Source organism: Pseudophryne corroboree, chromosome 6, assembly GCF_028390025.1.
Source record: "Pseudophryne corroboree isolate aPseCor3 chromosome 6, aPseCor3.hap2, whole genome shotgun sequence".
NCBI classification, from domain to species: Eukaryota; Metazoa; Chordata; class Amphibia; order Anura; family Myobatrachidae; genus Pseudophryne; species Pseudophryne corroboree.
The window spans coordinates 767381059-767405607 of record NC_086449.1 but is presented as its reverse complement, the minus strand read 5'-3'; the positions used below and the strand labels follow the sequence as shown (position 1 = coordinate 767405607).

The 24549-nt window shown below is 45.4% G+C and overlaps 1 protein-coding gene across 4 annotated transcripts in view; it reads left to right on the top strand.

Moving 5' to 3' along the window:
* Positions 1 to 24549, top strand: part of LOC134933423 (matrin-3-like) — a 117356-nt gene that overhangs the window by 62625 nt on the left and 30182 nt on the right. For 3 of the 4 annotated variants that reach the window (XM_063928624.1, XM_063928622.1, XM_063928623.1), the window contains 5 exons: positions 7073 to 7116; positions 7479 to 7779; positions 10571 to 10738; positions 10849 to 10980; positions 18757 to 18800. In XM_063928624.1, coding sequence (XP_063784694.1) covers positions 7073 to 7116; positions 7479 to 7779; positions 10571 to 10738; positions 10849 to 10980; positions 18757 to 18800 — 689 coding nt within the window. The remainder of the gene's footprint in view (positions 1 to 7072; positions 7117 to 7478; positions 7780 to 10570; positions 10739 to 10848; positions 10981 to 18756; positions 18801 to 24549) is intronic. The other variant, XM_063928625.1, reaches the window with a different exon arrangement.

The window sequence follows — 24549 nt, the reverse complement described above, 5'->3', positions numbered from 1 at the left end:
TCAGGTATACATGATGGCATCTCGCCACAATTACAAACGCTCAGTATGTGTACAAAACGACAGATCACAAGGGCAGTGGCGGTGGAGGTTCTCACATTCGTGTGGTCATTCAGCATCGTGTATCTGGCTCCACCAGTTTCCGCTGCTCTCTCCGTTGCTAAAACGGATCATAAGACAGTTAGTCACAGTCATATTGGTGATATCTCATGGGTTTCGGAGAGCTTGCTTCTCGAATCTCCAAGGAATACTTGCACACGATCTTGGCCCGCTCATAATACGTCCAACCTGTTACAACAGGGACCGTTCTTTTACCCCTAGTTACCTATGTACCTATTACCTATGTGCTGCGGTGGACGGGGTGGGGGTTCAGACCACCCTCTTAAGAAAAGAAATAGGGCATTACAGTATCAGTTATACCAACCATGTTACGAGCTAGTAAGCCGCTTACGGCAGATCATTATTACAAAATTTGGTGTGCCTATATAGGTGGTGAAGCTCGGAAGTTTCCGACATCATCTTTCAAGTTACCCGTATTCTGTTATTTTACAAACGGGGTGGGATGGAGAACTGCGTTTATCTGCACTGAGGGTGCAGGTATCTGTGTGGTCAAGTTATTTTCAAAGACGTTTGATTCTATTGCGTCGGTACACACCTTTCTACAAGGTGTCATCAAAGTGCAGCCTCCATTTGTCCCACCTACAGTGCCAGGCGACTTGAGGTTGGGTTCAGATTTCTTACAGTTTTCATATTTGAACCCTTACAACAAATGGGGATTACGTTTCTCACTTGGAAAACGTTTTTCTTCTAGCCTTAGCTTCGGCAAGGGTTTTGGTTTTATATTTGGGTGCCTTGTATTCCAAGCCACCGTATTTGAGTTTTCTCATGACAAAGCAGAACTTCGGACGAATTCCGATTTCTTATTCTTCACATCAATACACCAATAGTGGTTCCTGTGTTGACAGCACATTCTAGAATTCTAAATGTGGTACACGCATTACGCGTCTATATGTCCCGAACGTCTACAGTACGTAATACGGGTACGTTGTTTGTTCTCTATGATGCTGCCAACTGGGGTTAGCCAGTTTCTCAGCAGACATTATCCAGTTGGATAAAAATGACTACAAGTCAGGCTTACTTTAAGGCTAAGTTACAGTTGCCTACGTCAGTAATAGCTCATCCCACAGGTTCTGTGGGAATGTCAGGACCAGCTGGTCGTGGAGCGTCTACGACGCGGCTACATAGCTTTCAGTGCACACGTTTGTGCACGTTTACACGTTATGAAACGGTTGCGGCATCAGCATCTAGCTTTGGCCGCCTACTGTTACAAGTGCCAAACAGCTCTCCCGCCCACGAGGGAAGCTTTGGTACGTCCCAAGAGTACTCCAGTGACCCCTAGTGGATGAAAAAGAAAATAGGATTTTGGTACTTACCAGGTAAATCCTTTTCTTTGAATCCATAGGGGGCACTGGACGCCCACCCAGAGCAGTTTTACTTGGGTTGTTTTAAGTTCAGAGGAGCTTATGGTAACACATTTTACCTGGTTTGTATTAAGCTCAGAGGAGCTTATGGTAACACATTTTACCTGGTTTGTATTAAGCTCAGAGGAGCTTATGGTAACAGTTTCACCGATTGGTTCAAAGTATAAAGGTCTATCGGTTATGGTGTCAACTGTTTAGTTGACAGTAACGTTATGGGTCAACTTTGTTGTCCGTTATGTTATAGGAATTCTTCATTGTCAACCTCTCTATAGTTCCTGTTCGCTCAGTAAAAAACAGAGGTCGTACACTGAGGTACTCTGGGATATGGAGGGGTGGAGAGTTCTAAATTTAAATATTCAGTGCCTTTGTTCTGCTACGCCGTCCATATCCCAAGAGTACTCCAGTGCCCCCTATGGATTCAAAGAAAAGGATTTACCTGGTAAGTACCAAAATCCTATTTTCTCTTCACAGCTCCGCTGGAAGGACGCTCCCCAGGCTCTCCCCTGCAGTATACACTACAAGAAGGGTAAAGAGGGGGGGGGGCACATAAATTTAGGCGGAAAAGGTGATATAAGCAGCTATTGGGCAAAATTCACTTAGTGTAAATCCCTGTGTTATATAGCCCTGTGGTGTGTGCTGGCATACTCTGTCTCCCCAAAGGACTTTGTGGGGTCCTATCCTCAGAGCATTCCCTGTGTGTGTGTGTGTGCGGTGTCGGTACGGCTGTGTCGACTTGTTTGATGAGGAGGCTTGCGTGAAGGCGGAGCAGGAGCCGATAAGTGTGATGACGCCCCCTGCGGGGCCGACACCAGAGTGGATGGATATGTGGAAGGTATTAACCGACAGTGACAACTCCTTGCATAAAAGGTTCAATGATGTAACAGCTTTGGGACAGCCGGCTTCTCAGCCCGCGCCTGCCCAGGCGTCTCAGAGGCCATCAGGGGCTCAAACTCCCACTACCTCAGATGGCAGACACAGATGTCGACACACAAATGTACAGTCCACAAGGGCCATCCGATGCATGATTACGGTAATGAAAAATGTGTTGCACATTTCTGACATTAACCCGGTTACCACTAAAAAGGGTATTATGTTTGGGGAGAAAAAGCAGCCAGTGACTTTTCCCCCATCTGATGAGTTAAATGAATTGTGTGAAGTGTGGTGTTCCCCAGATAAGAAATTAGTGATTTCTAAGAGGTTACTGATGGCATACCCTTTCCCGCCAACGGACAGGTTACGTTGGGAAACATCCCCTAGGGTGGACAAAGCGCTCACACGCTTATCAAAAAAGGTGGCACTGCCGTCTCAGGATACGGCCGCCTTTAAAGGAGCCTGCAGATAGACCTCAGGATAGCCTCCTGCTTTCTGTGTATACACACTCGGGTACTATACTGAGACCTGCAATTGCTTCAGCATGGATGTGTAGTGCTGCAGCAGCTTGGTCTGATACCCTGTCAGATAACATTGATTCCCTCGACAGGGATACTATATTGCATATAGAGCATATAAAAGACGTTGTCTTATATATGAGGGATGCACAGAGGGACATTTGCCGGCTGGCATCTAGAATTAATGCAATGTCCATTTCTGCCAGGAGAGTATTATGGACTCTGCAGTGGACAGGTGATGCTGATTCTAAAAGGCACATGGAGGTTTTGCCTTATAAGGGTGAGGAATTGTTTGGGGACAGTCTCTCGGACCTCTTATCCACAGCAACAGCTGGGAAGTCGACTTTTTTTACCTCAGGTTCCCTCCTAGCCGAAGAAAGCACCGTATTATCAGGCACAGTCCTTTCAGCCTCGAAAGGCAAGCGGGTCAGAGGCGCATCCTTTCTGCCCAGAGGCAGGGGTAGAGGGAAAAAGCTGCACCAGACAGCCAGTTCCCAGGAACAAAAATCCTCCCCTGCTTCCACTAAGTCCACCGCATGACGCTGGGGCTCCACAGGTGTGGCCAGGTGCGGTGGGGGCGCGTCTCCGGAACTTCAGCGACCAGTGGGTTCGCTCACAGGTGGATCTCTGGGTTCTACAAGTGGTATCTCAGGGATACAAGCTGGAGTTCGAGGCGACTCCCCCTCGCCGTTACCTCAAATCAGCCTTGCCAGCTGCTCCCAGAGAAAGGGAGGTAGTACTGGCGGCAATTCACAAGCTGTACCTTCAGCAGGTGATAATCAAAGTTCCCCTCCAACAGGGACGGGGTTACTATTCCACAATGTTTGTGGTACTGAAACCAGACTGTTCGGTGAGACCCATTCTAAATTTGAAATCCTTGAACACTTATGTAAGGAAGTTCAAGTTCAAAATGGAATCGCTCAGGGTGGTTATTGCAAGCCTGGAAGAGGGGGATTTTATGGTGTTGCTGGACATCAAGGATGCTTACCTACATGTCCCCATTTACCCACCTCACCAGGAGTACCTCAGTCCTGTACCACAAACCTGTCATTACCAATTCCAGACGTTGCCGTTTGGTCTGTCCATGGCACCGAGGTTATTTACCAAGGTAATGGCCGAAATGATGATACTCCTTCGAAAGAAGGGAGTTATAATTATCCCGTACTTGGACGATCTCCTTATAAAGGCGAGGTCCAAGGAGCAGTTGTTAGTCAGCGTAGCACTATCTTGGGAAGTGCTACAACAGCACGGCTGGATTCTGAATATCCCAAAGTCACAGCTGATTCCTACTACGCGTCTGCTGTTCTTGGGCATTATTCTGGACACAGAACAGAAGGTGTTTCTCCCAGAGGAGAAGGCCCAGGAATTATCTCTGGTCAGGGACCTCCTGAAACCAAAACAGGTGTCGGTGCATCACTGCACGCGAGTCCTGGGAAAGATGGTGGCGTCATACGAAGCCATTCCTTTCGGCAGGTTCCATGCCAGGATCTTTCAGTGGGATCTGTTAGACAAGTGATCCGGATCGCATCTTCAGATGCATTGACTGATCACCCTGTCCCCCAGGGCGTCTCTTCTCTGGTGGCTGCAGAGTGCTCACCTCCACGAGGGCCGCAGGTTCGGCATACAGGACTGGGTCCTGGTGACCACGGATGCAAGCCTCCGAGGATGGGGGGGGGCAGTCACTCAGGGAAGAAACTTCCAAGGGCTGTGGTCAAGTCAGGAGACTTGTCTGCACATAAATATCCTAGAACTAAGGACCATATACAACGCCCTAAGCCAAGCGGAGCCTCTGCTTCGAGACCAACCAGTGCTGATTCAGTCAGACAACATCACTGCAGTGGCCCATGTCAACAGACAGGGCGGCACAAGAAGCAGGGGGGCGATGGCAGAAGCCACCAGGATTCTTCGTTGGGCGGAGAATCACGTGCAAGCACTGTCAACAGTGTTCATTCTGGGGGTCGACAACTGGGAAGCAGACTTCCTCAGCAGACACTACCTCCACCCGGGAGAGTGGGGACTTCATCAAGAAGTCTTCACGCTGATTGCAAATCGATGGGAACTCCCACAGGTGGACATGATGGTGTCACGCCTCAACAAAAAAGCTAAACGGGTATTGCGCCAGGTCAATGGACCCTCGCGCGATAGCTGTGTCTGCACTAGTAACACCATGGGTGTTCCAGTCTGTTTGTGTTTCCTCCTCTTCCTCTCATACCCAAGGTGCTGAGAATTGTAAGAAAAAGAGAGTACAATATTCATTGCTCCGGATTGGCCAAGAAGGACTTGGTACCCGGAACTGCAAGAAATGCTCAGAGGACCCATGGCCTCTGCCTCTCAGACAGGACCTGTTACAACAAGGGCCCTGTCTGTTCCAAGACTTGCTGCGTTTGACGGCATGGCGGTTGAACGCCAGATCATAGCAGAAAAGGGCATTCCGGATGAAGTTATTACTACGCTGATGAAGGCTAGGAAAGACGTGACAACAAAACATCACCGTATATGGCGAAAGTATGTTGCTTTGTGTGAGGCCAAGAAGGCCCCTACAGAGGAATTCCAGCTGGGTCGATTCCTGCACTTCCTACAGTCAGGAGTGACTATGGGCCTAAAATTAGGATCCATAAAGGTCCAGATTTCGGCCCTATCCATTTTCTTTCAAAAAACTGGCTTCACTGCCTGAGGTTGACGTTTGTTAAGGGAGTGCTGCATATTCAGCCCCCTTTTGTGGCACCTTGGGATCTTAATGTGGTGTTTCCTGAAGTCACACTGGTTTGAGCCACTTAAGACCGTGGAGCTAAAGTATCTCACATGGAAAGTGGTCATGCTGTTGGCCTTAGCGTCGGCTAGGTGTGTGTCAGAATTGGCGGCTTTGTCATGTAAAAGCCCCTATCTGGTTTTTCATATGGACAGGGCAGAATTGCGGACTCGTCCGCAATTTCTAACAAAGGTTGTGTCTTCGTTTCATTTGAACCAACCTATTGTGGTGCCTGCGGCTACTCGTGACTTGGAGGATTCAAAGTTGCTGGACGTGGTCCGGGCTTTGAAGATTTATGTTTCCAGAATGGCTGGAGTCAGGAAGACTGACTCGCTGTTTATCCTGTATGCATCCAACAAGCTGGGTGCTCCTGCTTCAAAGCAAACTATTGCGTGCTGGATCTGTAACACTATTCAGCAGGCTCATTCTGCGGCAGGATTGCCGCATCCAAAATCAGTGGAAGCCCACTCCACAAGGAAGGTGGGCTCTTCTTGGGCGGCTGCCCGAGGGGTCTCTGCATTACAGCTTTCCTGAGCTGCTACTTGGTTGGGTTCAAACACTTTTGCAAAATTCTACAAGTTTGATACCACCAGGTCTGTTATATATATATATATATATATTTTATTATATATTTATTTATTTATTTATATTATCGCCACGGCTGTACCTACCTGCTGGGCACCCATCCCAAGTGCGGACTTTCTGCACTACGTGTATATAGTTATTGCTTGATAAAGGGTTATGTTGGCATCCTTTGGTTGATGCTATGTTTGTTCATACTGTTAACTGGGTATAGTTATCACAAGTTATACGGTGTGGCTGGTATGAGTCTTACCCTGGATTCCCAAATCCTTTCCTTGTAATGTCGGCTCTTCCGGGCATAGTTTCCTTAACTGAGGTCGGGAGGAGCCAGTGCACACCAGGTAGTACTGAATCTTTCTTTAGAGTGCCCAGTCTCCTGCGGAGCCAGTCTATTCCCCATGGTCCTTACGGAGTCCCCAGCATACACTACAGACTACGAGAAATAGATTTACCGGTAAGTAAAATCTTATTATTTTTTTTTCCCCGTTCTGCCATTGGGGAGACGTTATAGGTGTTCAAGATGTCGTACCACTTGGTTAAGGATTAGTTCTTCCCTTCTGTGATAGCTTGAATTCTCAACTTTGCTAAATGTTGTGATTGTATTTTATCTGGTGTATAGGATATGAGAACTGCATGTAATTTCGCTTTTCATGTTATAGTGACAATAAATTATTCTTATTGCCGTTTTAGATTTTTGGCACCTCATCCTCAATGCTTTTTTTTTTTTTGAGCATTCTGGGGTGAATGGACTTACTAGAGTTTTGGCTATGTCAAATTTCCCTCTTGTCCAATTTTCACTGTTCCATTTTTACATAATTCTTATAAAACAATGAAATATTTGGTCTAAAGGATTTATTTTTATTTTTGTTCCATAGTTTCCAAACAAGAATCTGAAGCAGCTGCAGAAAGATAAAAACAGGTAAGCCTTTAGATGTTGAGTGAAGCATATGTTCCCTGATTCTATAAACGACCCTAGATTGCTTCTAGATATGAAGTCCTGACTTCTACATTTTGTTCATCCCCGGCTCAATGCTTTGCTATTGTACAATCACCAAATAAGAATTAGACATGTTTCTTGCTGCCGTAGCCGGTAAACACCCATTCAGCTGATCACCCTCTGTGATCTGTTCAGGATGCATATAATGGGAGACTTTTGGAAAATAGGTTTATTCGAGAAATTGATCCAGGCAGTTCTGTAGCTTGGTGAATAGGAACATTTTTACATGTAGGTACCCTTTTTAATCTCTGATAACTGAATCTGAGGTGTTTGTTCCTCCCCAGTAGAAAGAAAAGCACTCAGAACGCTGAAAGCGGAGACGGAGAGAATACTTCTCCAATGGTCGCCACAGAGGATGACTGCCAGGACGAGACTGAGCCGAAAGATTCTGTGACAGACGCGTGTGAGCCAGCAGTTGAAGATGAGGATGAAACTGCCGCTCTTATGAAAACCAGCAGCTCTACTGGCGATGGTGCAAAAGTGGCTGACACAAGTGATATTGACATGAAAGACGAGGAGACAGCTGAGGCAGAAGGGCCAAACGCCTCTACTCCTATTGCTAAAGTAACGGCTGACAAAAAGAAGGTACAGACATTAATCCTTTCCTGTTGTACTTGTGAGACCAAAATTTACTACAGTACTGTGCAAAAGTTTTAGGAAGGTGTGGAAGAAATACTGCAAAATAAGTGCTTTCAAAAATAGAAGTGTTAATAGTTTTTTCTTCGGGGTCCATGGTCTCCACAGGGAATACCTTTGTTATGCTGGCGGAGGCCATGACTGGCACCAAACAGCTTAAGCTTGTGAGCCTCGCAGGATGCACTGGGCTCCTCTCCCCTCATACCCTGCCCCCATGCTCAGGTACTTCAGTTTTTCTCTTACGTCCTAGTGTATACCGGGGAACTGTACTTTAGTACCATGGGGTATAGATCGGGTCCACTGGAGCTTGGCACTTTAAAACCTGTGTGTGGCTCCTCCCCTCTATGCCACCACCTTCCAGACTAAGTTTAGAAAAAAGTGCTAAATGAGCCAGGTGCATTTCTCTGGAGCTCCAGATTTTTTTTTTATTTTTTTGTTAAGGTAGTACTGGTTGGCAACCAGTCTACCTGCTTTGTGGGACTTAGAGGGGGTCCAAACCAACCTCCAGAGGGTTAATGTTTCGTAATCCCAGCTGACAGGACACTGAGCTCCTGAGGTGCTGTTTCACACACCACACTGTGCCCACGCCAGCAACTAACAGATGCCAAAGAGTTGCAGTGAGTGTTAACACCGGGGCCCCGGTTATCTGTGGGGTTGGGGGGCGGTGTTGGATCAACACTCTTCAGGGTCGGTGGACCAAGGATTCTCTCCTCAGATAAACATTCTGAAATTGCGGGGGTGTTCAATACTCTAAACCTGGCCTAGCATCTCATACAGAACAGACCTGTTCAAGTACAGTTGGACAATGCCACCACGGTGGCGTAAATCGTCAAGGCGGCACTCAAAGCTACGTGGCAATGAGGGAAGCGTCAAAGATTCTTCAATGAGCGGAACGCTTTCTGCTGGCCATATCGGCAGTGTTCATTCCAGGGGTCCTCAACTAAGAAGCAGACTTCCTCAGTCACCAGGATGTACACGCCGGAGATTGGAGCCTCCATGCAGAAGTATTTCAACTCCTAGTGGACAAGTGGCACCTTGACACAATAACAAGGTTCCGGTCTTCGGAGCATGGACAAGGGATCCTCAAGCAGCGTTCGTGGATGCACTGGCAATTCCATGGAACTTTCGGCTGCCGTACGTTTTTCCTCCAGTGTCATGTATTGCTTGAACTTCCTTATTACCCTGGGCAGAAGGAGGAATCCTGCTTCTGATCGCTCCAGCGTGGCCCAGACTGCATTGGTTCTCAGACCTACAGGGTCTCTCGATAGAGCGTCCTCTTCTACTTCTGCAATGCCCAGACCACCTTTATATATAATTTTTTTTTCTTTTTCTCACTGTCCCTGGTGCCACTTGTTCTTGATTGGAGTGGTTGCCAGTCTTCCTTCCTTGCCATTTGCCTTAGGCTTGTTGACTAAACTTGAAGCATGGGGAAGGGGTGTAGATCAATGGCGACCCATATGGTTGACATGAAGTAAATTGCCTGAGTCAATAGGCTGACGAGATCCAAGGTGGTTGGGGTGTGGTTCATAGGATCGACCACTATCTGACGGTGACTAAGTCGAAACCTAAAATAGGTTGACACAAGCATTAGGTCGACATGAGGGATTTTTTTTGGTGCAGGACAGGGAACCCTAATTAGTGCAGTGTCCCTTGCTTCAGGCAAGGTGCCTTGCTCTGCTGCACAGTTTACTGTTCCCAATTGTCGTCTACATGGATTGTGAAGTATGAAAGAAAAATGAATAAAATTGTGACTAGTGTCTACCTAGTGACCTTGTCAGCCTAGAAACCATGTTGACCTAATGACAACCTAGAGACCAGATACAGGTTGACAGGTTCAAAAGGTTGTCATGCAAATGGCTGACACAATTTTTGTCTTGTATGTTAAACCCATGTGAGCCAAATTAATGGAAACGTGTATCCTCGCAGGCTCACTTCGGGGAAGTTAGTTCCCAATCGGTCTATTTGGATTGTAAGTGATAAAATAAATCGAAGTCCCTTTTGACCCCATCATCTGGAACCCATAGGGGAGAGGTAACCTGGGCTGCTGGAAAGAGAACCTGAGGCTCGGCCATCTATACCCAGTGTCAAGCCTATCTGTTCCAAGAAAAGGAACAGACAAGAACTTGCATCTCCTCCTTTCTTTGCCCCTTTATTGACTGCAAATAAAAGCAAGCAAGGTTCTCCGGCCTGGTTAACCAGTGTAGTATTAGGGGTGTATTCAATACCTGTCGGATCCTTTCCAATAGAAGGGATAAGACGGGTCGGTATTAAATTCCGGTTTGGCCCATTCCTGACCATGTCAGTCCGACTTTAAAAACAAACAAAACAGATTGCCATTGTCTGAAACGGGGCTAAAACCTTTCTGGCTTGGCCGTGCTTCCGACAATACACGTGGATCGGCATCCCTGCGTGTATTCTGACAAGTCTGCTTTCCCTACTTGTCTGAAGAAACGGGGCCAGATTGAATAGGTCTGAATCCCTTCTGACCTAAAACAGTCAAACTGCCGTCTTTCCGACAAGACGGCAGTTTCCGACTTTAATTGAATACCCCCTTAGCGTGCAAGGTTCAAAAAGAACCTTGTGGCTAATTGAATCTTCCCCCCTATAACTGTTCCTTGCTTAATGACAATCATAGTCTATAGGAGAGATCTGAGTCGATGAGTTTCATGCTGTCTTTTCCTGTATAAAAGTTGTATCCTTAGCTACTAATTCACTTTTTATTTTTGTTCCAACTATTCAGAAACCAGATGGGAAGGCTGACCAGAAACCTAAACTGAAACCAGGGTTTGGTCGTATTCTGCATTTCAGCAACTTGCCCACTTTTGGCTATACTGACGCTGCATTTATGAAGCTGGGCAAAGCATGTGGAAAAGTGATAACGTATAGAATAATGAGAGTGAAGCACCAGGTAAATGCACCTATATGAGGAGTTGGCCAAGTGTTTATTTTTTTTATTTTTAGTGATTTATTTGGCTTGAGTCATACATGTGAAGTGAGCGGTCGTCTGTTTGCTTGTAGGGTTATATTGAAATGGAGAAGCCGGAAGATGCTAATACCATGGTACAACGCTGTGCTAAGAGACCTCTGTGGTTTTACGGAAAGAGATTGAAAGTAGACATCTGTAAACAATTTGAGAGTCTTTCTCTAAAAGTAAGTAATTCGATTCCTAGAGAGCACTTCTGCACCCAGGTCCCTCTTACTGTCTTGTTTTGGGGATTTGTTCCCATTTGGAAGGCACTGCGGAGCAAATGGTAATTTTTGAAATGCTCAATATGTGTATGATGCGTTCATTCCTATCTGCAAATGCTAGACTAGGACACCAGTCACAAAGCTCTGTCCAAGATCTTATGGGTCCACTGCACAGGAAATGCAACAGTCAACCTAAAATGTGTCTTCCTTCATCTGGGGGACACTTCATTAAACATGGGGTTAGAGTGGGAAGTAGGCGTCTGTACTCAAGAGCTATCAGTATATGAAGTAATCTCCTGTAACACCCCAGTTTTTCATTAAGTGCTAAAGGAGTAGGTGAACGCTGAATTGGCTCCAGAGACGGGAACTATATTATACTTATCCTGCCAGGTGCCCTCCACGGCTAATACAGCTATATACTGTACCACAGATTCTTGGCAGCACTCCCAAAAAACGGGTAATTGCCCCCAAATTTCTTGAACTATTTGGTTCATTGCAGCTGTTGGGGATAAAGTATTAAAACATAGATATTTCCTTTTTATACAAGTGAACACACCCCACGTGCAGTGCTCCATACACCCACAGTTGGACTTCTGGGGCCGTCATCAACCACACAAGCTTGTCAAGGTGGTGACATTAACCAAAACTAGTGCTCCCATCACCATGGAAACTAAGTATAAGAAGTCATTTATTCAAAGAGCAGTTTGTAAATAAAAAGACATTAAGCAGACAATTATTAAATACAACAGATGTACTAGTACATCAATCTTTAATGTATTCAAAAATACTTACTAGACAATCTTAATTTATAAGAAACAAGGCAATCGGAGGCGAAGCAGGAAGGGACAATCGACAAGATGTACTAAAAGGTCTGCTGACTGCTGAAGCAGGGGAGAGCTCCCCTCCGGCGATGTTCCCTTGAGTGCACAGCGCTCTCTCCTTCCTGGCTGTCTCCTCTGCGCATGCGCTGGATCTCGCTACTCATGCGAGATCCCCTGCGCTTTCTGGAGCCGGCACCTGCCACAGGCAGGGACAGCTCTATTGCTGCTGTGGGCATCGCCCCCTGCAGTTGTCAAAATTGCCCACACACCGGTCTGTTGCTGTCTGTGCAACGCAAGTGTCTTACATGTGGGAGAAGCGGTATCTGCACATAACATGCGCTGATGCTGCTTCTTCCCCATATCGCAGGGTATTACATTTACCCCTTAATTCTGACACAGGTTACATATAGGTTCCTACTATTTGTCTATAGAAATACAGAAACATTCACCTACTGAACAGTAAATATAGTTAATTCCATTTTGGATAGCTGCTGGGCATAGTTTTGTATCCTACATTAACTGTAGAAATGTGTGAGGTCTGCAGGTTGTGAGGACAATCTAAAGACACACCACACAGGTCTAATATTGGAAGCTGTGCTGGTTCTGGTAATCCTGCTCAGTACAAGAGGAGCTGCAGGTTCAGAGTATGTGCTTGGCTGAGGAGCCAATGGCGAAGGCTACAATCTGGGATTATGACGGGGTGCCTCTAAGCCAGAAACCCCCCTAAGCGTGACATTACCTTACTGATGAGGTGTTGTCAGCATAGTACTTGTACACCAGCAAATTCCAGGTGCTCTAGGTAAAATATGAGTAATTTTTTTTTATTTGAGATTGGAAATCGTTTATGGAAACAGTCATATGATGTAAAGACTTCAGTGATGTCCTCCTGCACAGATCCATTTTCGAAGATGGTCTCATACCCCTTTTCCACCAAAATCCCAGATCTAACCCAGTTTCTCTAATGTCCTAGGGCACGGGTTCTCAAACTCTGTCCTCAGGACCCCACACAGTGCATGTTTTGCAGGTAACCCAGCAGGTTCACAGGTGTATTAATTAATCACTGACACATTTTAACAGCTCCATAGGTGGAGCTAATTATTTCAATTGTGATTCTTTGAGGAGACCTGCAAAGCATGCACTGTGTGGGGTCCTGAGGACCGAGTTCGAGAACCTGTGTCCTAGGGGATACTGGTATGGATTAGTACCATGGGGTATAGATCGGATCCATGGAGCCTGGCACTTTAAGAAATGTTTAGTGTGTTCTGGCTCCTCCCCTCTATGCTCCTCCACCGTACTCTGTTTAGAAAAATGTGCCGAAGGAGCTGGGTGCTTTTTCTGGAGCTCCAGAGTGTTCTTCAGAAAGTTTTTAGTTGTCGGGCAGCACTGGTTGGCACCAGTCTGCCTACTTCGTGGGACTTGGGCCGTTTTAGTTACAGCAGCAGAGGTGGCCCAGAGACCCACTATAGCATGTGGGTGGATTACACAAGCCATTGCAAAATGGTCTGGTAATTTAAAGGTTTAGACACCTTGTCTCGGATATTTTACTCCTGCAACAAATACAAGATTCTGCAAACTTTATGGTTGAAGCCATTAAAAAGAGGTCTGCTTAATGCACGCACCACAGCTATGGCAGTGTCGGCATGCAGGGGATTATGGCTGCGTCGGTGGACTGCTGACTAACAGTCAAAGGTGTGGAAGGCCTGCCTTTTACAGGTGAGGCCTTATTTGGCGAAGAACTTAAGTGGATTTCACAGGCTGCTGCGGGTAAATCCACCTTTCTGCTTCAGTGTCCACAGGATAACATTGGGATATGGATGTAGCGACACACGATTGGCACAGACTATCAAAGCTTTCGGCCTCCCAGAATGCACCGGGCCAGTTCTCTATTCTCTGCCTCCTGGCTCAGGAAAAAGAGTTTTGTTTGTGGCAGGAACTGGACCATGGTCAATGGGATCCTGGTTTTTAGCAGCCATAAGCTTTATTTTTATAGGTTCTCCCCCCCCCCCCCCCTGCTCCCCTCTGAGCGATCTTTCTAAAAAGCGTCTTATACGTACCTTAGTCGATCCAACAACTCTCTGCCTGTCCACCTTCTTGGGATCCAATTTCGGACTGCAGAGTTTCGGAGTGTGGCCAGAGGTTCCTCTTCCACCCCCAAAGGTGCTAGAGGAAAACCATGCAAACCAGTGACTGTTGGTGCTCAGGAACAGAGCTCCAGCTCAGTCTCCTCAAAGCCTTCCACATGACACTGGCCTAGGAGACCGGCAGGTGGGACCCTGGCTAAAAAAAAATTTCAGTGACACCTGGACAAGTTCTTGCCAGGACCCCTGGGTCATAGAACTTATATCCCAGGGCTACATGCTGGAGTTCCAGGATCTCCCACCTCAGATTCTTAAATCAGGCTTACCAGTTTCATAATAAGCAAAAGTAACCTTACAAGAAGCTATTCAGAAACTGTTACAGACCCAGGTCATTGTTCGAATTCCACTTAATCTACAAAACAGGGGCTACTATTCCAGCTTTGTTTTTAGTTCAGAAACCGGACGGCTCGGTAAGACCGATCCTAAATCTCAAGTCACTGAACCCATACTTGCGGGCGTTCAGATTCAAGATGGAGTTTGAGAGCAGTGATCTTAGGTCTGGAAGAGGGGGAATTGCTAGTGTCACTGGATAGCAAGGCTGCGTAACTTCACATTCCGATCTGGCGGTCTCATCAGGCTCATCTACGATTTGCACTGCAGGACTGTCTCTACCAGTTTCAGGCCCAGCCATTTGGTCTCTCCACAACACTGAGCGTTTCCACCAAGGTGATAGCAGAGATGATGATGCTACTCCGCAAACAGGCAGTGAACATAATTCCTTACCTGGACAATCTTCTGATAAAGTCTGTCCAGGGAGCAGTTGCTGAACATTGGTCTCACAACCAGATTACTCACAGGTCATGGGTGGGTTCTGAACCTGGCAAAATATCACCTGTAACCTACGCAGAAGCTTAATTTCCTGGGAATGATACTGGACACAGTCTCAAAGTGTTCCTTTCCTTGGAAAATGTAACTAATCCAGTCAATGGTTTGTGCTGTCTTGAAGCCAAACCGAATCTCCGTACATCTATGCATCTGCCTTCTGGGGAAAAATGGTTTCTTATGAGGCAAATCGGTACGGAAGGTTTCATTTGAGGCCCTTCCAACTGGATCTGTTGGACAAATGGCCCGGATTGCATCTACACATGCATCAGGGGATTCGTCTGCCGCCAAAAGCCAGAATCTCCCTCCTGTAGTGGTTACAAACTTCTCACCTGGTGAAGTCGAAGGTTCGGGATTCAGAATTGGATTCTGTTAACCACAGATGCAAGCCTCCAGAGGTTGAGGAGAAGTAACCCAGGGGGTGCAGTTTCAAGGAAGATGGTCAAGTTAGGAAGTTGTTCTTCCCATAAATATTCTGGAGCTCAGGGAAATCTATAACGACCTTCTTCAGTCTGACAATATGACAGCAGTGACGTACATAAACTGACAAGGCGGAATGGAAAGCGCAGCCACAATGGCAAGTGCCAAGAATTCTCCTCTGAGCGGGAAAGCACGCTGAGGCGTTGTCAGTGATCTTCATTCCTGGAGTAGACAACTGGGAAGCATATTTCCTAAGCAGACACTACCTTCACCCGGAGGTGTTTCAGTGGCTGACACGTCTGTGGGGTTATCCACAAATCAACATGATTGCCTCTCGACTCAACAAGAAGCGCAAGCAGTATTATTCCAGGTCAAGGGACCCATAGGCTGTAGCAGTCTATGCCCTGACAACTCCGTGGGTCTACCAGCTGGTATACTGGTTTCCTCCAATTCCTCTGATCCCAATAGTTCTCAAGACTAAAAGGGGAAAGAGTTCAGACATTCCTGATTGCTCTGGACTGACCACGAAGGGCCTAGTATGCAAATCTTCTCAATATGCTAATCGAAGATCCATGGCATCTACCTCTTCGAGAGGATCTTCTGCAACAGGACCCATTTGTCTATTAAGACTTGCCACGGCTACGTTTAACAGCATGGAAGTTTAAAAGGCGCATTCTAGCCAAGAAAGGGATTCCTGACAAGGTCATCCCAACTATGGTCCAAGCCAGGAAGGGAGTAACGTCAAAACATTATCATTGTATCTCGAAGAAATGTCTGTGAGCAGACCATATTCTACGATGGAATTTCATCTGGGACGTTTCCTGCTTTTCTGCAATCTGGAGTGGATGGGCGGCCTAGGCTCCGTAAAAGTTTAAATTTCAATCTTGTCTGTTTTCTTTCAGAAACAATTTGGCTTTTCTACCTGAAGTTCAGACGTTCTTGAGGGGTATTCTTCATATCCAGCCTCCTTTTTGTGCCTCCCACGGCAACCTGGGATCTCAAGTTGGTTCTGTGGTTCCTTCAATCGGACTTGTTTGAACCGTTATTCGAGGTAGACGTAAATTATTTTACATGGAAGACTGTCACGCTGTTGGCCTTGGCTTCGGCAAGATGCGTGTCTGAACTGGGGGCGTTCTCACAAGAGCCCCTACTTTGATTTTCTACGAGGACAGAGCTGGACTCGTCAGCAATTCATTCCTAAGGTTGTCGGACAATTGTGGTTCCGGTTGTCAGACACGTCTACCTTCCGTCCAAGGACTTTGAAATAGTATATGTAAAGCGATCGACTTATGAGGAAATCTGACTGTGCTTCAAAGCAGTCGATTGCACGCTGGATCAGGCTCACTATCCAACATGTTTATTCCAATGCAGGTTTGCCAATTCCAAAATCTGTTCAGTCCCACGCGGTCAGTGGGTTCTTCCTGGGCGGCTGCCTGGGGGATGTCGGCATTACAGCTCTGCCAAGCAGCAACTTGGTCAGGTTTGAACACGTTTGCCAAGTTTTACAAGTTTGATACCTTGGCTTCTGAGGACCTTCAGTTTGGTCAGTAAGTTCTGCAGTAACCCCGGCACACTCCCACCCGGTTTGGGAGCATTGGTACTTCCCCAAGGTACTAATGGATTCCTAGTATCCCCTAGGACGTAAGCGAAAATAGGATTTTAATTATTTACCGGTAAAGCCTTTTTCTCGTAGTCCGTAGGAGATACTGGACGCCCACCCGGTTCTTCGTTTTTCATGCACGGTTGCTTGTTTAACTGTTTGGTTCAACTGTTGCTGTCCCTGTTTTTCATGTTTTGGTTAGCATGGCTATCCTTGATATGATTGTGCTGGTTCGAAATCTCACCACTTTGCTTGCGTTTTCTTTTTCTCAAAGTGTCAGTCTCCTCGGGCAGAGTTTGCTAGACTGAGTGGGGCATAGGTAGGGTAGGAGGGGCATAGAGGGAGGGTAGGAGGGGCATAGAGGGAGGAGCCAGCACACGTTATCAAACTTCTATAGTGCCCATGGCTCCTAGTGGACCTGTCTATACCACATGGTACTAAGGATTCCCAGTATCCCCTACAGACTGAGAAATGGATTTACCGGTAGGTAATTAATTCTGACACAGCCAGTATAAAAAAAAATCTGAGATGTGATCTGGGAGCAGGGACCCAGCGGCAGAGTCCACCCGGCTCCAGCAAGCGACGACCTGCTGGGTGAAAGCTGCCATGAGCCTCCGCTGCTAACCCCCCCCCCCCCTGGGCAGCGCTGACAGCAGCAGGAGGTCAGGAAATAAGGAACGGCCAAATCCGACAGTCTGATTTGGCCGCTCTTTTGAATAGGGTAATGGACACGACTCTTAATGAATATACCCCTAAGAAGGTAATCAGACGTGCAAAGGCACAAGTTGAGGAGAAAATGGCCAGCTCTGTTGGTAAAGGAGGCAAAACTTTTTTTTTTTTTTTTGTGTTGAGAAAATCAGAGAGGGATAATAAGACTTAAAACTGTCTGAAGACAAGGCAATAGCAGATCTACATTTTTACATTGTATTTACTGCAGAAAGAGGGTTAGGGCCACAGTGAAATTGTAAACAGTCCTAAAAATGAGGTGGATATATTTACAGAGCAGAAGGTCCTGTAAGTACTCTGAAAACAAAGTTGATAGATCAATGGGGTAAGATGGGATACATCCAAGGATACTAAAAGCTGTAAGGGGTGCTGATAACACCACTAGAATAATTATTTTAACCAGTCTCTAGCTACGGGAGTAATTCCAGAGGACTGGAAAGTAGTACAGGTAATCCAACTGCACGAAAGTGGAAGCATGGAAGAGGCAAACTACTGACCATTGAGCCTTACATCAGTAGGGAAATTGATGGAAATACTGTTAACAGTAAAAATTGTGGAGTATCTCAAAAGCAGCAATTTACAGGATCCTTAACAGCATGGCATTACTGTTATGAGATCATGCCAAACAGCTTACTAACTTTTTTTTTTTTTGACTAGTTGACTAATGAAGTAGGGGTCATAAATGTAGCATATGTAAACTTTAGTAATGCTTTTGGCAGTGTCCCATATCGCAGACTGCTAAATAAACTCCAAAAGCATGAGTTTGGTTTCTACAGGGGAATTCAATTATTTTGTATGCCCAGCCCACCGTCTAAAGGGACGGGAGATCGCGGGTTGCAGTTCAATTGGAAAATGTAAAGTCGGACAGTTACGAGGGTGAGGTTCCGATGTAAATTCTGTTAAGGCTGTAATCTTTCTATAATCCTCACTTCTACTTTTTTTTTTTTTTTATATAATTGTACTTTTGACCATAGCTACAATCTCGTAGGTAAAACAATGAATAATGAATTTTTTTGGCATGTCTGGTTTTTGGCCTTTATCCTGTTTCATCCTTCGTTTTTGTTTTGCTTTTTGTAGTCTGTCTCTCTCTGGGTGCTGGGGTTAGTGGATTTCGCTCTAGTCCGATTTTCCCTCTGTTCCACTTTTGCATAATTCTTCGGTAACAATTATATATTTGTGGTCTGAAGGATTTATTTTCATTGTTCCATAGTTTCCAAGCATGAATCTGCAGCAGCTACGGATAGAATATAACAGGTAAGCCTCTTAGATGTTGAGTGAAGCATATGTTCCCTGATTCTAGAAGATTGCTTTTAGATAAGTCCTGACTTCTACATTTTGGCCACTCCTGGCTTAATTCATTGCTATTGTACCATCACCAGATGAGAATTCTAAAGACCTGTTTCTTGCTGCTGTAGCTGGTAAACACTTATTCAGCTGATCACCTTCTGTGATCTGTTTAGGATGCATATAATAGGAGACTTTCTGTAAAGGTCTATAAAAGAAATTGACCCAGGCAGTTCTGTAGCTTGGTGGATTGGAACATTTTTACAATTGAGCCCCCTATAAATCCCTGATAACAGAAAATTAGGTTTCTCATATGTCCTTGAGGATGCTGGGGTTCCATTTAGTACCATGGGGTATAGACTGGTCCACAAGGAGCCATTGTCACTTTAAGGGTGAGATTCAAATGTTTGAAAAGTCAGTCGGCTGTCTGTTTTTTCCCCTTTCTATCAGACTTTTCTAACATTTGACTCTTCCCCCCCCCCCCCCCCCCCCTCCTCCCTAAGTTAAATAGTGTGGGCTGGCCCCTCCTGCCAGACTGTTTAGAGAATGTGCCCGGAGGAGCCGGTCACAGCTAGGGGAGCTCTTAAGAGTTTTTTATTTTTTAGTTTTTATTTTACAGGAGGCTGTTAAGTCTCCTGCTTCATCGGACTTAGGGGGGAGTAATTAACCAACTTAATAGAGTTAATGGTCCATTACTCTGCTGAAAGGATACGGAGCTCCTGATGGAAATGGTCGCAAGCCACGAGGCGACCGCCCATTCCCGCAGCACGCCGCCAGCCCCTAACAGAGCCAGAAGATAGAGCGGTGAGTACAGCGCCGGCGTCATGGTTAGCTGGTCGCAGGTGTGTATGGCGGCACAAGGGTGGGAGCGCAGTTCTGAGGGCTGTGCTCCAGGAAGGCACGGCAACATGCACTCTATGTAGGTGCAGTGAGGGGTGTCCTGAGCCAGCGTTATATACCCTACACTGGTCAAGGTGCTAACAGGGGCTAATCCCACTGTTGGCAATAAATACATCAGGCCAGTATAATGAAGTGTGGGAAGCCGTGCGCCATTGCAGGGGGCGGGGTTTCCCCTCAGAGCGGATCCATCAGCTCACCAGCACCATTTTCTCCCTGCAGATCTCCACACAAGACGCGGACAGGGAAGCACTGCCCCTCCACATAACTCCAGCATACCTCTGCAGTACCAGGGGGTTATAGATAAAGGGAGTGTAGTATAGTACTAGCTACCCTATTAAGGTTAGTTAGCAGCGCTGGGCTTTTATCATAACGGCCTGAAAGGTCATGGAGTGGCTGGCTCCTCATACTCTGTGACTGTTCTCTGGGGGGGGAACTGTCTGACATTTTCCTGTGTGCATATGTCTCACATTACCATGTCTAGGGACTGTGTCCTGTACTGCAGAATGTATATTTTCACCTGAGGAGTCTATATCATGTACTCAAGACTGTACAGATGCTCGACCTTCTGGATCTGAACACCCCTGGGTGGATTCCATAAGGGGGATGATATCCAGTATTTCTACAAAATTGTCCCATACGGAGAGAGAGTTTTTAAGAATCTATGGAGGATATGATTTATTCACCCCTCACTACTTTGCCTCTCAACCCACCTCATACCCGCAAAAAGTACAGATAATGCAAGCTGACACGGATACAGACTCTGATACATGGAACAGTGATGGGGATATGCAGGTGGGAGATGAAGCCCTTGCCAAAGGGGTGCAACTGATGATTGAAGCCATTAGGGATCTTTTGCATATTACTGAGAAGGTACCTGTACAGGAAGATGACTTATTTTACTTGAAATAAGAAATCCTTGCTTGCCTTCCATGCTTCAAAGGAATTTAACTCCCTATTTGAAAAGACCTGGGAAAACCCAGAGAAAATTCCAATTCCCTAAAAAAATACTCATTTCTCTTTCATCCACTAGGACACTGGAATAGCTTATACAGTAGGGATGTGAAGCTTGCAACCGGAGGTGTGGCACAATCTAAAATTAAACATTGTCTGCACAGCTGGCTCCTCCCCTTCACGCCCCTCATCCCTCAGTTTGAAAAATTGTGCACGGAGGGAAGAAGCACAGATGGGAGCTCCTGCTCCATAAAGATTATTTTTTGTTTTTTTTGTCATTTCAAAACTGGCCCAATCCCACCTAAATTAAAGGAGAGTGCAGGCTTTACCAAAAGAAATAAGGCTACATCAACCTAATAAAAGGGGGACAAAGCCTTAAGGATAGAGAGACCAGGATCCCTGCTAAAGGGATCTGTATGTTTCTACAAGGAAATTCGAATGAATCATACTTCATACTGTGAGTACTGGTGAAAAAGGTGTTAGACCCTAGTTTACAGATATATAAATGCATAGTAATTGGTGCAGGAGTGATTTTTATCTTCTAAAGAAAGCACACGCGCTGCTGCCTCCGACAGACTCTTGTGACCGGGCAGGCTGACAGTGCAGCATCCCTCCCTCCACCAGCAGAAGCACTCATGGAGGGTCAGGGGAGAGATGCGGCAAGGGGACCCGGTGTGCTGGCCGGTCATCCATAAAAAAGGAAGTCAGGAGAGCTCTTGGGGGCGGGGAGCCTGAGCGCTGGCGGCACAATCGCATACCGATGGCATTGATGCCACAACACTGCTGGATGGGACTCTGCTGGTCCCAGATTTATGTCCAGTTTTCAAAGCACTTACGGTAGAATCTGCATCAAAAAAAATCGCTGGCAGCAATCTTTAAAAAGCTAAGAGGTGCCAAGATGTTGAGCAGGGGATGCTATATGCCCCCTATAGTGGAGCCATGTCTCCTGACCATTTAGAACAGGGAGAGGGGTTTTAGCATAGAGTATACACCCTCTGCTGGTTGCTGTAGGTAGATCTCTGATGCAGAGGATTTTCCTTGTGTTTTTCAATAAGCGTGTTTATGCTTTATAATTTCGAAGGACTTCTAATACAAAGATCCTGTGAAAATACAGGGAACAAAGGGATATCAACCCCAACCTCAGAACTGAATCACAGTTGGGTGTGCAAGGGTTGCAACGAGGCTGTTTAGAATAATTTAATATATTTTTTTTCTCTGTGAATCCAGTGTACATTTGTTCCCTGTCATCTGCTACGGTATTCCTTTGCCTATTACAGGTTGAGTATCCCTTATCCAAAATGCTTGGGACCAGAGGTATTTTGGATATGGGATTTTTCAGTATTTTGGAATAATTGCATACCATAATGAGATCATGGTGATGGGACCTAAATCTAAGCACAGAATACACTTGTTTCATATACACCTTATACACACAGCCTGAATGTCATTTAATACAGTATTTTTTATAACTGTGCATTAAACAGTGTGTACATTCACACAATTAATTTGTTTCATATACACCTTATACACAGCCTGAAGGTCATTTAATACAATATTTTTAATAAACTTGTGTATTAAACAAAGTTTGTGTACATTGAGCCATCACAAAACAAAGGTTTCACTATCTCACTCTCGCTCAAAAAAAGTCCGTATTTCGGAATATTTGGATATGGGATACTCAACCTGTAAAAGTACGTAATACACTGCAATGTATTCTGTGGGGGTGCTTTATCACCATCAAAGGCACAAACTGAGACTAAGAATTATGACCTGCACGGTAACTCCAGTTACCTTTTGGCGTCCATCTAAATAAATATAATATATATATATATATATATATATATATATATATATATATATATATATATATATATATATATATATTATACAGAATGCCTCCAACGGACGCTGCTGACAGGTCCGTCGGAGGGAGCATCAGATATTGTCACCCAATTCAACTCCATCTGTATCAACAGTTGGTGGTCTTGTGGGTGATTGAGTATTTATATTAATAATTTTTTTATTTTACTAGAGATTTCCAGTTGGAAAATACTCTTCAGAGCTCCCATTTATTTTTACAGCCTTTCTCCTCCTATTCTATTAGGTGATAGTCTGGCTGAGTGGTATGTCTAGAAAATAAGACTGCAAATATTACTTTGGTTGCTCAAAAAAATGAGCACTAGGATTGACAGCCCGGAGGTATGCGACTGTGAATGGGCACACTACCAGGGGGTAGTGATCAGTCAAGGTTAGTTTAACATAACCTGACATAGTTCAACATTTGAGTATGGGCTGCGAGCCCATCCGAAACTGGGAGGAATTCATAGTTAAAAGTACTCCATCCGCACGGTTATAACAAATTGGCCGGTAACTGTAATGAGACCCTTACCTACCCTGGAGTGGGAGAAGGTGCTGGCTATTGTAATGGGGGGCGAACCTTTAGAGGCATAAATAACTAAAGTCGGCCAGTAAATGCTTCCAAATTCTCAAATACAATTTTTGACTAGCAGAGCATATCTGAGAGTTAACCACATATACTTATCAGGCTTCTGGGGAGGTTAGCATCCCAGTCTTGGCTATATATCTCAAATGGGTTCTGTGACTAACAGAATTTTGGATTCCACAGACCAGGAAAGGATCCCTTACTGATTTTGGGCTCACCCCTGCCTAGTCCTGTTAACTAAACATTCCTACTTATTACAATCCCACAAAAAAGGGTTGTATGTAGGTTGGAATTGACATGGAAATCTTGCTACTAGTTGCAAGACCATCTCAAGCAGACCTAAGAGGTTTGTGTTTTGGTAGAGAGGCTATAGTTCCTTTCCCTGGGAGGGGAAATTTTCCTTGGTCAAATGAAATTCACACAAGTGGAGATGAATTTAGATCTTCTACCTGTCAGGTATCATAGAAATATACCAATGGACAGTAGAAGTTACTCTGGTCCACTATTCAACTAGTTTGGCCCAGTCTTGTGCTGGAGGCGTCTCTGATAACGGAGACTCTACCTAATAGCCAGTAATCTGGTCTCTACACTAACTCACCTTGGACCCCTTAGGGGTGTAAGGGTTTAGGGAGACCGAATCCGAGACTTGAAAGAACACAAATTTTGTATCAACAGGGTTTGTCTTCATAAATTAAAGAGATCTTTACGCTCAAGCTGTCATTCCGTTCAAAAGCAAAGGCATTATTGACAAATTCAGAAATTGCTACATGCATCCCTATTTGAGGAGGAATGGGATTCTCTTCAAATCTTGTAATGACAACTCGAGTATCAGCTGGTATTAAGTGTTCAAGCTGTTTGTAACGGCTTACAGATTCAAGATGGAATCAATCCAGCTGGTCATTGCAGGCCTAGTGTCTATGGACATTAAGGATGCATACATTCATATCCCGATTTCGACTCCTCACCAAGCATACTTGTGATTCGTACTTGTGAAAGATCATTCCCAGTGGGGGCTTTACCATTTGGGTTCTCATGAGCCCCGAGAATTTTTACAAAAATCAGGGTGATAAGGGTCACGTGTTTGGGACTGTTAGGGGTTATGATCATACCTTCTCTAAACCATCTGCTGATTTGGGCCATCTCAGGAACGGCTGATCAAAGATGCTCAGAGGATTCAGAAATGTATTACTCCACATGGGTTGATTGAATTTCAGGAAATCCAACGTAATGCCAACTCAACCCAGAGGCTGGGGGCTCAAGTACTACAGGCACAGACTGTTTCCCTACGCCTAGGGTACAACTTCTTGGGAAGATTATGCAGTCTTTTGGAGGCTCTACAGTACAGCAGACTTCACTACCGACCATTCCAGATAAACTTCATTGCTCAGGGACCAGGTTCGCACTGTTTCTATCACAAATATGGGT